Source organism: Buteo buteo, chromosome 10 (assembly GCF_964188355.1).
Source record: "Buteo buteo chromosome 10, bButBut1.hap1.1, whole genome shotgun sequence".
Lineage (NCBI taxonomy): Eukaryota > Metazoa > Chordata > Aves > Accipitriformes > Accipitridae > Buteo > Buteo buteo.
Window position 1 is genome coordinate 34,097,201 of NC_134180.1, and position 13,484 is coordinate 34,110,684.

General features: G+C 37.4%; 1 protein-coding gene across 11 annotated transcripts in view; it reads left to right on the forward strand.

The window, feature by feature from the left end:
- The window catches only part of MAST2 (microtubule associated serine/threonine kinase 2), a 198,647-nt gene that overhangs the window by 130,833 nt on the left and 54,330 nt on the right, over nt 1–13,484 (forward strand). For 9 of the 11 annotated variants that reach the window (XM_075037013.1, XM_075037005.1, XM_075037008.1 and 6 more), the window contains 3 exons: nt 4,240–4,315; nt 6,771–6,791; nt 9,346–9,424. In XM_075037013.1, the coding sequence (XP_074893114.1) occupies nt 4,240–4,315; nt 6,771–6,791; nt 9,346–9,424 (176 nt within the window). The remainder of the gene's footprint in view (nt 1–4,239; nt 4,316–6,770; nt 6,792–9,345; nt 9,425–13,484) is intronic. The other 2 variants (XM_075037009.1, XM_075037014.1) reach the window with 1 other exon arrangement.

Consider the following 13,484-nt stretch of genomic DNA (forward strand, 5'->3'; position numbering starts at 1 on the left):
GAACACTGATCCAGGCAGATACACTTACTATCTGAAACAGCATCCAATAAGATGCCAGGCAATTTCATATGCCAGGTTATTTCAAATGAAATAACGTTTTCCAAAATAAGCTGGGACCTTGGGATAGAGCGCTACAGCTTGTTAACTTCATGGGAAAGTCCCTCTGCTTGTTTACTCTCCCAAACTTGAAATGCTTAGTTTTAGGAATAACAGGTTTGAAAATTTGCCCTTTATTCTAAATTATTTTTCTTTCAAAATCAGAGGAAAAAAGATATACACATATGTTCCTTACATTTGTTTGTATTTCTTTGAATTAAGTTTTTAAAAACTGAAAATAACAGGGAGATTACATCATGAGGTTGATTACTAAGTTACCATTAGATTATATTTTAAAATTAAAAGCTTAAAGTCAATCAAAGAAGCAACATCATCTTTATAATTCAGTAGGAAGCACATAGGTTCTTACTGCTGGATAATTGAAGTTCAGGCTATTTTAAAATTTACTTTCCACAACTGTAAGGTAGCCAGGTTGCTTGCTGGCTTCCAGTGGAGACGCTTGTCACGACTGGGACCTTTGTCCTGCTCCCATCTGTAATGGCAGGTGGAGGGAGCTGCTCGCAGGCAGCAGTGTGGTACTGAATTAAATTATTCTGCTCTTACACTGAAAGTTCAGTTCCACCTTCTGGCAGAAAAATGGCTGTTACTAAGGTCTCTATTTATTTATTATTTTTAGAGTGGGCAGAGCATGTAACATACCACTCTAGATCCTGCCCTGGTTATTAAAGCTGCAGTTCATCAGCATTTCACATGTGTGATCCTTGATCGTGTGAGAGCACCACGGCATTCACTATATATGAGGCAGGTGGTACACAGGGTGCTTAAACTTTTTTGGTCATTTTAAGATTTGTATATACTGGAAGGCAGCTAATTCTGTAGCATGCAATAAGATCTTTAGCTGCTTGTGTTAATATTCAGCAAATAATGCTCGTATATCCTACACAGAAGACCACAACAACTTTGTCTTTTATATTTATTTATTTTTACAAATCTCAGAAGCAGGTTTTACAAAATGGTTCTAGTGTGAATTTTGGGACTCGTTACCTATCTGATGAATGTCATGTTTGTAGATGATAGCTGAGACTTCCGTCTACCTATTGCCCGTAAGGTCTGGTTTTGTATTTTGAGGATAGCGGATGTACAAATGCTTTGGCTGCATCCTTCTTCCTGTGTCCGGAAAATGTAAAGGTTCATGCCTGAATTATTAACGTTCATGTAAGTGTGTTGATTTACCTAATGGGCAATCATTCTGTGTAACAGCCTCCCTTGAGACAGAGTTGTTTCAGGTTCAGTAGTAGCAAACTATAACCCTTGAGCAACAGGGGAATTTACCTTTGCTAACAGAATAAATAGGGTTTCGATCAGCCTTGGTGAATGAGACCATTGCACTAAGGCTTCTCTTATTAAAATTCCTTCAACTAGAGCAGATGCAGCAGTACTGGGAAATTTTAGGGAAAGTAGTAATTCCCCTTCTCCCTGTTGTTGTTTTAAAAGCTTCACCCAGACTTGAATTGAGTAGAAAAACTAATTGCTTTTCATTTTAAAACTAGAAGCAACTCACAGGGGATCTAATTAAAATTCCAGTGTCTGGAAGGAAATATGCCATATAAACCTGAAAAAGTAGTTGCTTAAAAATTAGTAGTATCTCCATACCAGATCGTGCAGGCTCAGAAGAGTTTGAACGCCCACGTACTTAATTTCAAGATTTAAAGACTGTCGTTACCCACTTTCCTTAGTTATTCTGAAATCCTGTTTTGATCATAATCTGGAAAGTTTACAAAAGATTGATGAAGATATAAAAAGGCAATGACAGTTCATTGCTTGTTTATAACAGCATTGGGCAATGGGCTTTTTGTTTAAAAAGATCATCTTGACACAGTAGGGTTCATCAGCATTAAAGCTTGAAAAATGAAGGGCAAAGACCAGGGTTCCCACCAAAACTGGCAGCCTTCTTCCTTTGTTAGAAGATGTACATAACCACGGAAAGGCCTCACTCCTGCTGCATTTCCTCCTGGTCTAAAATGCTCCTTCAGCTCTCTGCCAGCATGAAAATGGTGACCCTAACTCTAGCCGTGTACGGCTGCCAGGACACGTGTGTTTATGTACCACGGAGTTGTTTACTTTGTGGCTATTGTAGCCTTCTTCCATCTTTCTTGTAAGCTTGCAGTGCCATCTAGACTGTCAAACCACTCAGTCTTCTCTTAATTCAAAAGCAGCATAATGTCCCTGTTTTTCCACTGTCACCATAAAAATAAAAATGAGTACAAGCTTAATGAATGAAGCACCAAAAATCATCTAGTTATTGATTTCTGATCACTCTTTCCCCTTCCCACTTGGGATATACTGGGAGTGGGTTAAATGGTATCCAGTTTTGAGTGAAGGCTTGTGTTGTGTTATATTACACTGTGAACTTGTTGTTAGTTCTTAACTAACAATACAAAAGAAAACCAAGCCAAAGGAAAACAAACCTGTTGCTCAAACTCTTTGTTTTTAATTTAGTTTGCTCTTGATGAAACAGATTGTGGAGTGGTCTGGAATTCACTTACCTCTCCAGTTCTCTCATCACCCCTTGACACATGTTAGATCAGCCTGGGGCTGCTTTAATCTCAACCAGCTGCTATTTTTCCCCTCGTAGACTTGTAGACCAGATGGAGTTTGCTGGCCTGTGCTGTGCTGTGGCCATCCTCATACCCCAGAAGATATCAACTTGTTCTCCCTTTCCTCCTCCCTACCTGCCCAGGCATGCATGCCAGGTGTGCACACACCTTGCTCACAAGAAGTTGTGGAGAGATGCTACTGCAGATTTTTGTGAACCATTTGTATAGCTGAAATGTGAGTGAATGTTACCTTCAACTGAGGACAATGCTTACATTCCGTTTCTGCTCAGTGTAGCAGTTAAAGTGTATGAATAAATTGGGTTGAAATTAATGCAACTTAATTATAAGCTTCAGTATAGTGCTGGATGGGACCGTAACCTCGCAAACAGTGCTGTCTTGGGGGGCAAGCTGGGCACCTAGTACTTCCCCTGAAACAGAGACAAGTCCTTTGCAGATGGTTCATCATTGATCTTTGACTTTTCAACATGACTTATAAAATAAATCCATTTTATATGGGATCTACATTTGAAAACATTTCTGATGAGCACAGTTATGTACCCTGCAGTGTATTGCTTGTCCAGTATCTATTTAGTTTTCCTGCTCTTATTTTAATGTTATTTTACTGTCTGTGCACAAAGAAATGGCTGTTGGCATATGTTTACTAGGTATAGTTTCTCTTTTATGCTTATATTAAGGATCTGAAAGAGCAAACCACTTAAGAATATGCCCAACAGAAAGCACACTTGCTGACATGAAGCTTCTAATTCATCCATAACTTTCAAAGGTTTCTGCAGTTAGTCTGTAAATGATTCTGGCTTTCAGAAGGGCTTTCTATGAAATGGTTGCTTTTTACTTTGAAATAAAATACATTACAATATACCACTTACCAACCATATGCTTATACATCACATGACAAAGCCCAGAGAAACTATTCTTGTGCCAAGAGAAAATTAAGTGGTTTTTTTTTCCTCACTGTATAAATTCACTGGAACTTTCATTTTCATGGTAGAAGTATTATTTCAGAAAAGTGGTAGTTAGGGTGAATGCTGATACGTTATAGCCTGATCATCTTACACGTGTATAGTCCTTTTATTATCATGTGCAGTTCCTTTGGTATGTCTTTTTTTTCCTCAGTGAATTTTGCATTTAGCCTTGGCGTACATTGTGAATAAATACTTCTTACTATATATTATTCCTGAAACTGTCATCAGTGTCATTTCTAACTCAGTTTTTTTTGTTGAGAAGTGTTAGGAAAAGCTTGTATATAGGAATTATTGCAAAATATTAAAAGACTATATTGTGTATGTGTGATACATTACTTATCCGAAAGTAAGAAAGAAAACATACACCTTAAATGATTTTAAAAGGAGGGAAAATACTGATACATCTGTATCAGAACATTTCTTTAGCAAACTAATGCTTAAATGAGCAAAGAATCAAAGCTCCATATTTTCAATTATTTGTGACTACCACTTGCAGTTGAAAGTCATTCTGCACAGTGGAACTTACTCAGTTTGTTGCAAATGTGAATGAAATGTTTTTGGGTGTTGTGTTTTTGTGGTTTTTTTTTTACTTTCTCAAACAGGCAGCAGCCCTTTGGACAGTCCCAGGAACTTCTCTCCAAATGCACCTGCTCATTTCTCCTTTGTTCCTGCCCGAAGGTAAGGCAGGATCTATTCTCTTTGGACTGGCAAGCAAATAGTTTATAAGCTTTTATTTAGAAATGGCCTATGTCTTAGAAGTTTTTTGATTGTGTTTTGCTTTCTCTGATGTTTCCAATTTTATTTTGTTTTATTCTTTTTGGTTTAGATCTTGGCAGCACCCGGAATGTATTAGGTGCTTTTCAGACCTAGAAGAAGATTAAATTAAGTAGTCAGTACTGCCTAAGGAGGAGGCAATGTTCTTCCGGAAGGATGACATGTAGGGCATGTGATATGACAAATAATTTAGTCATAATGACATTAAAGCCAGTTATGATTAGGATAATCATGTCTTAGTTGTAATCCTAGATGTTCTTCTCACTGAATAACTGCGGTGTATTCAAAGTGTACTGATCTTCTTTGCTATGTCTGCACAAAGATGTAAACATACATAAAATTAGGCGTGCACAACTGTGTGTGCATTCATTCGCTGCATTCTGACTGGTAGCAACTTTTTAGTTTTCTCTACTCTCTTGGGCATTGGTGTCAAGAGTACATTATTGCTCTAATGAGGAAAATAACTGATAATTGAAATTGCAAGTCTACAAGAACCTCTAGAAGAAGAGCAGCATTGAGAGATCTGAATGTGAAGCTATCATCTGTCCTGCAGCGAATGCTAGACAAATGCTGTTCATGCTGTATATCAAACTAGTGGAAAGAAATCTGATACTATAGTGATGAATTTAGTGTAAAGAATACGATAGAAAGAATAAAGACAGCTGAGAGAAGCAGACAAATGGTGTATTGAATGTTGTATCCCAGCAGGTAGGCAGAAATAGATAATGATACAGAAAGTTAAATTTTGTGGAGAAATAAAGAACAGGAGAAAAAGAGAGATCCAAAGCAGGGTTTGGACATAGTAGCAGGATTATTAGACTCAGGTGTGGGGAAGATATTTTGGATTTGCTAAACTCTACCTTGGCTGAAAAAAACCCAATCTGTGTTAAAAATGATCTGAGAATGAAAAAGTGTGATCAACCTGAGAGGAAGTAAGTTTTCTGAGAACAACAGATTTAGCTTGGTGACTAGTCAGAAAAAGGATAGGTCTCAAAACTTCAAAGAAGAATAAAGTGGCAGGTAAATCCTGGAGCGTTTCTGCATTGAGGTGATTAGGTAGAAGACCTGGTGTCCTTGACTACTGTTTGAAGTAGACTTTGGTCTTCAGGTCTTACATAAGAAAAAACTTCATAACAGCATGTGAAATGTGACAGACTGGATATGTATTTTTCTGTTGCCTCAGAGGGAAAAATTAGTATTTTACTTGCTGGTAAAACAATTCAAATGGACTCACAGCATCCATCTTTATTTTTAAAGAGGTATCTGAGCCTGATCTGGGTATATTCAGTAAGTTCTGTTGAAGTCAACTGAGTTTTTACCAGTTTTCACAGTATCTGGAGCTCTGGACCCTATACACAGGAGGAAAGTTAGAGCTGAAACCATTGTCAAAATTTAACATAATTTTTCAACATCATGTTTCAACTTGATGTTTCAGTATCATTGCTTTCTGAAGTTTCAAGCAGCAAATAAATGTTTTAATACTAAAACTTGGAAGAGTGCCCTTTCATACTTTTCCACTTTTTAAATCTAATTTTTAAAGAAATAGATGAATAAAGATTAAGTCTGTCCTATGGAATGCCGTGGTTCATTTTACAGTATGCATGTTGCTCTCTATACTTTTTCTGTCATTCATTGAAAAGAACACTTAAGCCCAGCTTGGTTTAGAAACTTGTTTCTATTTTCTACTTGCATTACACCCTGAATAGCTATGCCAGCAGTACCAATACATATTTATTAGATTATCACATAGTGGTATCAGAATAACTTCTATATGATGGTATTAAGTAATTGCAAGTGTGGTGCTCTGTTACCCCACACAAATGGATATTTCACTGTACCCTTTTGATTGGCATTGCATGGGTCTTAAGAGGTGGTTCTTACCTGATTTCCTCCTGTTGCCATCACAGAAGTTATTTGTTGCTGATTTTCTGCCTCTTATATTTGGTTTAATTTCTTCATTTATTATCCTGTTTGGACATTGTCTGTGGTTTCCATTCTTTCATATTAGCCTGTGATGAGTTTATTCTTGGGACAGAGTAGGAAACATATTTGAAAAACTTGTTTTATTGTAAAGCCAATTTCACTACAATATACTGCAAGATTATCCTTAGTTTGACTGGTGATTAATCATAGATCCTTTGCTAGACACCCTTTCAATGATTGTGTCATAGCCACGAAGTTAACATGTTCAGGGATCCTCCTGTTTGAATAAGGAAATGTGTGATTAATTCTGTCCATATTCACTAAAACTGATCTTAGCGGAATACCAGTAACAGATGATGAGGGTTTTTTCAGAAATCACATGTGCATCTTCTACTTCTCCCTCTCTCATTATCATTGTACAATTTCTTCCACACAGCCATGGACACAGAGCAGACAGGTAATGTGTATCGTATTGCTGCTGTTTGTATGTGTGTATGAACTATGCTTCTGTGCAGCTGAGCCTGTGTCCCTAACAAGTTCATGCTGTAATAACCCCATTTAGGCATTCAGCTTCTATTCTTTGGTAATCAAAAAAGGAAATCTTTGCATTTTGGCTTAAAACGATAAACAGGTAGTGCTCTGGAGAAGATGTGTTGTTCTTCTAGCACCTTCTTGTTTTGAAATTGATCTACTGTTCATTGGATAGCATTTAGCTGCCATAAAAATACCTCCTTCATTAACTAATTAAAATGTCATTTAAAAGGCAAAATTTGTTGTTTGCATGTTTTTATTGTGCTAGCAAAGAATCTATAATAAATAAAATAAAAGACCTAAAAATTTCTTTCCAAGTATCTTTTCCTAAGAAATATTGCGTGAGATCTCTCTAAAAATATGTTTATTAACAAAACACTGAAGTAATTTTGAAATGTTTTGCATAAACGAAGGAGGAATTTTCTTTTAAAGTCTTTTTCCCGTTGCCTTTGATTTGGAAGATTTCTACTCTTGTCCCACTTCCTTCTGCTAGAATAGAGCTGATATGCATTGTCCTGACTGCTTAGCACATTGCTTGCCTAGATTGCATCAGCAGAAAATAGCTCAAGCGTGAAGAGGTATCCTGTAATTTTCTAATTGAGAAAGACTTTTTTGGTTAACTTTGTCAAAATGAAAATTCTGAAGTAATTTCAATACACAATTTAGTCAACTCATTGTTTTGCTTTCCTTTTGCAAAAAAATGAGTGACCTGTGCTTTCCTGTCTACTGTTTGAGAAGTCAGGAACACACTGTCTTGCTTTGGGACTGAGGGTCCAAACTGAGGTTAAAGCATTGACCTAAATATTTCCCCAGCACCCCTGTATGTTACAAGAAGCTGAATGAAGATCATTGAAGTTTGGTGTTCTGTCACTGACCACATCATCCAGCAACTTTATAATGCTGACATTTGTTATTTTTCAGGGTTAAGAAAGGAATTTAATTTCTCTTGGAATTTTTTGAGATTGTTCTTCTACATGTAATTGTCTTGCAAAGAAAACGTCACCTGTGGCTAAATGGGGTTTAGCTATAGCATAAGCATGCAATAGAAATCTGCATTACAGCTTGATTATTTTTTCTTAATGCATGAAGCATGAGTCTTTAAAAACTCTTGACATAATATTCTCTCAGTGATGTGGAACAGTGAGTGTATTTTCCTCTTGTTCTAAGGTAGGTGGCAAAGAAGAGTAGTGTATATCAGTGCCTGAAAATAAATGCCTGGGTGTGCATTGAACTTTTTTCTGAAGATGAGGCTTCATGGGTGTGGATAGTGGGATGAGAAGTATTACTGTGAAGATGATAACAGTTGAGATTTTAATAAGAACTAAGCACTATTTCAGACCTGTATGAAACATCCTATTTTATAATGCACTTGCATAAATGTATTGTATCTACATGTAGCAAAAAAACCCCAAATCTTTCCAAAGTAGGTTAGAACAACGAACTGTTCTAATTCAGCTTCACTTTATGACCAGTTACTGATAATCTGCTGTAATAAAAGAAGCAAGCAAATGGAAACTGATGTGCAGAAGAGACTTCTTTAACATCCATCCTGTCGTGCAGCGGGACACATTTGTCCATTATAGGACACAAAATGCAAGCGAGACTGAAATGAAATCAGAGGCAGAAAAGGCACTGTGAGACTGAGCTGAATGTAGTTCAGTTTCCATCCTCACCGAGGCAGGTTCTGGGGGGAGAAGAGGGTTTCAGGGAGGGCAACACAGATTATTCTCAAAGCAGTTGTGTAGTTCCTCAGTTTTGACATTGGTAAGACAAGACCTTTTCTGCAGTATCTCCAGGATGTTTTGGCTGTTTTCCCTGAGGGTAATGTTTCTTTGGCTATGATAGGGAAATAACTACTAATATTATGTTGACTGGAGGTGAAAGAGACCTTAGGTGAGATTTCTGTGATTTCTATCTCCCTTTATTTTGAGTGGACCCCTCGGCTCTGTTCAGATCTGCTGTAGTGGATTTAATTCACCAGCTGTGTCAGGCGATGTGCTAGGCAGAATGCCTTCTGACTAGGTAAACTAACGAATCTGCTTTCAGTTGATTCTTGATCTAATATGATTTTTTTCCCCTCAATTTTAAACTTTATTTGGAAGACAAGGAACTGCATAAGTAATTATCTTAGGCATGACTGTCTTCTTCACATAAGTTTGAAATGAGCTGATTTCATTTGTCTGTTTTAGAAACTCCAATTTTTGCACAACTGGTCACATTTACAAAGCATCTACTTAGTGCAGGAATCTGATGCCCATTTGCTTTATCTTTTCCAAGGTCACTTACTTTTGCTTTTAAAACTTACCCTAGCTGCTTTTTCACAAAGGTCATTGTAAATAGGGTACCTCATTTATCTGAATAACTTGCGACTTTAATAAAAACGTGAGGTTAAGAGATTTTTTTGGGAAAAATGCTTATTTCCCCCAAGAATTAGCCACAATATATCCCTGACAGTAATTTCCCTTACTTCTTTTCCCCAGAACGGATGGACGCCGCTGGTCCTTGGCCTCCCTTCCTTCATCTGGATATGGAACAAACACTCCCAGTTCAACAGTTTCTGTAAGTGGCACAGACTTTTCCAAGCAATTCAGTTTGTACAAACACACCCTAACAAATCAGCTTTTGAGTCTTTACTAAAATATCTGATCTTTCTTCATTGTTTTGCTAACATTATTTAATACACTAATTATTTTAAAAATTATTTTAATTATTGGTTCTGCTGCTTTTTCCTCCATTTCCCAGCTCCTGTCATCTTGCACTTTGCCTTTAGCATTGGTGAAATCCCAGTGCAGCACTTGGCTCGACCAATCAGTTGAGAGGCAGAATGTCTCAGAAGTGGCAGGACTCTAAGCGATAGTGCATAACTACTAGCCAGCTCTCACCTTTTTGTAACTGGGAAATGAAATTCTTGTCTGCTGTCAAGTTCTTAGTATGAAAACCTCTGCTATCAGGCTAGCAGAAAGAAAAACTGATAATCCACATCTGTTACTCAACTCCAATAATTTGAACCTCCTAATAAAGCTGTTCAGTTCTTACGCATGTCATTAGAAAAGCTGGCTGCAGTTTGCTTGAGTTCTGTACTTTCAAAAGGCTAGTATGTCATTAATACCAGTAAGGTAGCAGCACTGTGTTAACCCTTATAACTCTCAGATACATCATACAATGAATCTTATTCTTTAGTTTATGTGAACTAGATGTTGTGGTTATCCACATAACAACCTTGCAAAGCCAAGCATAGAAAAATTAGAAACGTTAAGGCTACCTGTACAGACTTAATGTAACACGCTTTTGTATGTGTGTTCTGGTGAGTGTGTTCAACTGTGTGGTCATATATCACTGCCTCTTTTCGTAATATTTCTACTGATCATTTTGGGTTTTGTGTACTGTTTAGAGTATGTTCCGAATAATTGTAATACCTGCATTAATTAGGACTCAATATTCCATGTTATGCAAATCTCACACTGAATGCAGTATCATTGTTTTCCTTGTGAGCTGTTCTGTTAAGTTCATCCATAAATTTCTAGTGCTTCTCAAGCACAAATTTATCATCACAGTTCCTTAGGAAGTGAGTGGTTTTTGTTCATTTTGGGATTTTTTTTTTTGTCTCCTTTGAAGGCAGGTGACTTGATTTCAGTCTCCTGTGGGAGAAGTCTCTGTGTGTGTGTGCGCATGTGTGTATGAATATATGGGCAGGAGCACAGAAAAATGTGGGAGAAGATTTCATTATCAACATGAATAAGATGCCCCTGGTTTTGCTGCCAAGCAGTATTATATATTCAAGCACCTGAGAGCAGCTGTTAAAATGGAGCTCTGCTTTTGCCTTTATAGTCTTAGGTTAAATCTTTATGGGTATAAGCCATGGCTAAGTCCTTTTCTGGGTACCAGCTATGAGAGCATGGAGCAAGTACAGTTACTTTCTGTATGGATGGCATCCAAATAGTTTGATCATTGGTAGTCACTGTGAGAGTTTCCAAGATGCCTGTGAAGATGACATTTTGGAGACCAAACTGCCTGCAGTGCGTAAGTCCTTCTTACCTGCAGGTGTGATCAGTAGTTTTTCAAGAGTTTATAGTTTGACCAGCCTTTGGGTAGAAGTCTATGGAGAGAGAAAAACTAACAACAACAAAAAATATCTGTTGGAAGTATGAGTCCAAAGTTCTCACCTTCCTGACACGGGAAAGAAAACACATTTGTCTCTTGACATTTTGCCAGAAATAGCTAGATCATTTTGATTGACATTTTTCCAGAAAAAACCCCAAACAACCCCAACCCAACAGATCTGAGATAGACATGTCACACAGAAGCATCAGTTCAAATGGTGTAAGTATTGTAAGCAACAGAAAACAGGGTGGTATAATGAGAAGCATGAAGTGATGGTCATATGCAGATCTGAATTCACCTTCCTGCAGGAAATAGTTAGATTAAAACTATAATTTCAAGTTAGATTAAAACTGTAATTTCAAGACTTTCTTTTTCTAAATGGCTGAGTCTCTCATGTCTTTTTCTTTTGCTGGTTCAGTGTTACAATCTCAGAAAGACATTGAAATGGGCTGTTAAGTAAGTAGTGATGCAATTCTTGGAGCTATTAAACTTAGTATTACATTTCTAAGCCAATCCTACTTACTACTTGTCTGTGACAATACTATTATCATAGTATTTCATAGATTAGAATTAATTTGAATTGATCTGAATAACACCTCTCAAGTTGATAAAAGCAGTATTATTCCTGCATAGACTTTAAAACTGAAGTAGGAAGTAGTCAAGGGGCTTGTCAAAAGGGCACAATGAATTAATGCTGCAGATGCGAATATAACAGAATTTTTGGCTTCCATTTCAAGTGATCAGTCTTCAAGATTACATTTCTTTTTCAAGCAAGATAGAAGGAAGCCGGTAGACCTTCTTTCTGGTGTACATATCAGTAGGAAATGAAATATCAAGAAGAGCGTCAGTTCTGTGTTCTGCTGGCCTGAGTTCTGTATGGCAGTTAGAGCTGACCTGCATCAATGTGGTCATAGATCAGCTGGTCTACCAATCAACCAACTGAACAAACCAAGACATTTGTCTAGTCTAAGGTCAGTGGAAACCTGTAGATTCTGCTTTATTTTTTGCTTCCAAATAAGGGATAGCACTTTTAAAAAAAATACACGTTTACCCTTTGCGTATGAATCATGAAGACCAGATATACATCATCAGCTGAAGACCTTCTTTCAAATTAGATGAATATAGAACAGTCAGTTGAATGGGCCAATATACAATTATTTTTAAACATCTAATCTGCTATTCATTTTCTAGATGCAGAGTTAATATATAAGCTACTGTAGTGTTAGCTTGATTTTTTTTTTTACTGGAGAAGAGTTGGTGGATTCTGCATCTGTAATTAAGACACCAGAGGGATGTTTGTATTAGTCTGCTGCAGATATTGAATACAGTGATGTGATTACTTAAAAATCAATGCTTCAGAAGTATTTCACTTTGCTTTCACGCTTTTTCATTGAAAGGTTGTACGCCTTAAGACTGCTAGAGAAGCCCTTGGCAGAGGAAAGTCCATTTCTCATCATGGCCTTTTTCTTCAGGACTTGCTTTAATTATTCTCTGGAATTACAAACTTTGTGATCTGATTGCTTTTAAGGAGAGAAAGTGGAGGGAGGATTTTGTTGGGTCATCCATGAGCTGACTAGCACTGCTTCCCAGTGATTTTGCTGTTAGGAGACATAAAATTTGTAATGCCTTTTCTAGACTATCAGTTTTGATTTTTTTTCTAACTCTAGTGACTAGCTAACCATCCTTAATGTGGTAGTTTTAGTTTAATTTTGTTTTGAATAAGACATGTATTTGTAATGCCAGAACTTGAGTACCTGCTAGTGCAGGTTTGTAAGATAGTGTCTTCAGTACTTCCTGCTCTATTGCAGGACTTACGTTATTCATCATGAACGGGATGTCAACTGAGGCGTACCTTTTCTTTGAAAGTGTTGCTGTTTTTTCATAGGCAGGTACTTCTCCCCGCTCTTTGTATTCTGTAAGACACAAAGACAGACATCAAAGAAAGCTCTGAAAGTCAAACAGGGCTTGCATAATTCTGTACTACAAGGACTTCCTGTACTTGGGATAAGCAGTGTGCACAGCAGAATAGCTGTGGGCAAAGGGGCTATCAAATACCCAGACTCTCCATCTTGGCTTCAGTGTGGATTAGACCAGTGTAAGCTGATACACCATCTGGATGATCATCAGTGTGTGGACACTGCTGGATATGACTTCCCAACATGATCCCTGCACCTAGACCTGCCTGAAGGAAAACATTGGAAGTGGTGGCTTCCAGTTCCAGCCACACCTGGGGAGTTTGTGCATGTCCCAAGGCTTTCAAGGGGGTTCTTTTCTGTAAATACTTCTGTGCAGTGCAGAGGGAATGGATCTGGGGTCTGGAGCTCATTATATTTTTATTAAAGAATATGATCTTTAGGTTTATAAGTTCTGACATGCAGATCTCCATCTCAGTTTTGGCTAGAATTCTCTAGATAAGACTATGCTAGGATCTGCAACAATCTGCTTAGTTTTAGTTCAGTTCAAGTGTAGCTGTTACCTTCTTGACAAATTTGGATGTACCTGTTTTATGTGATTTCAG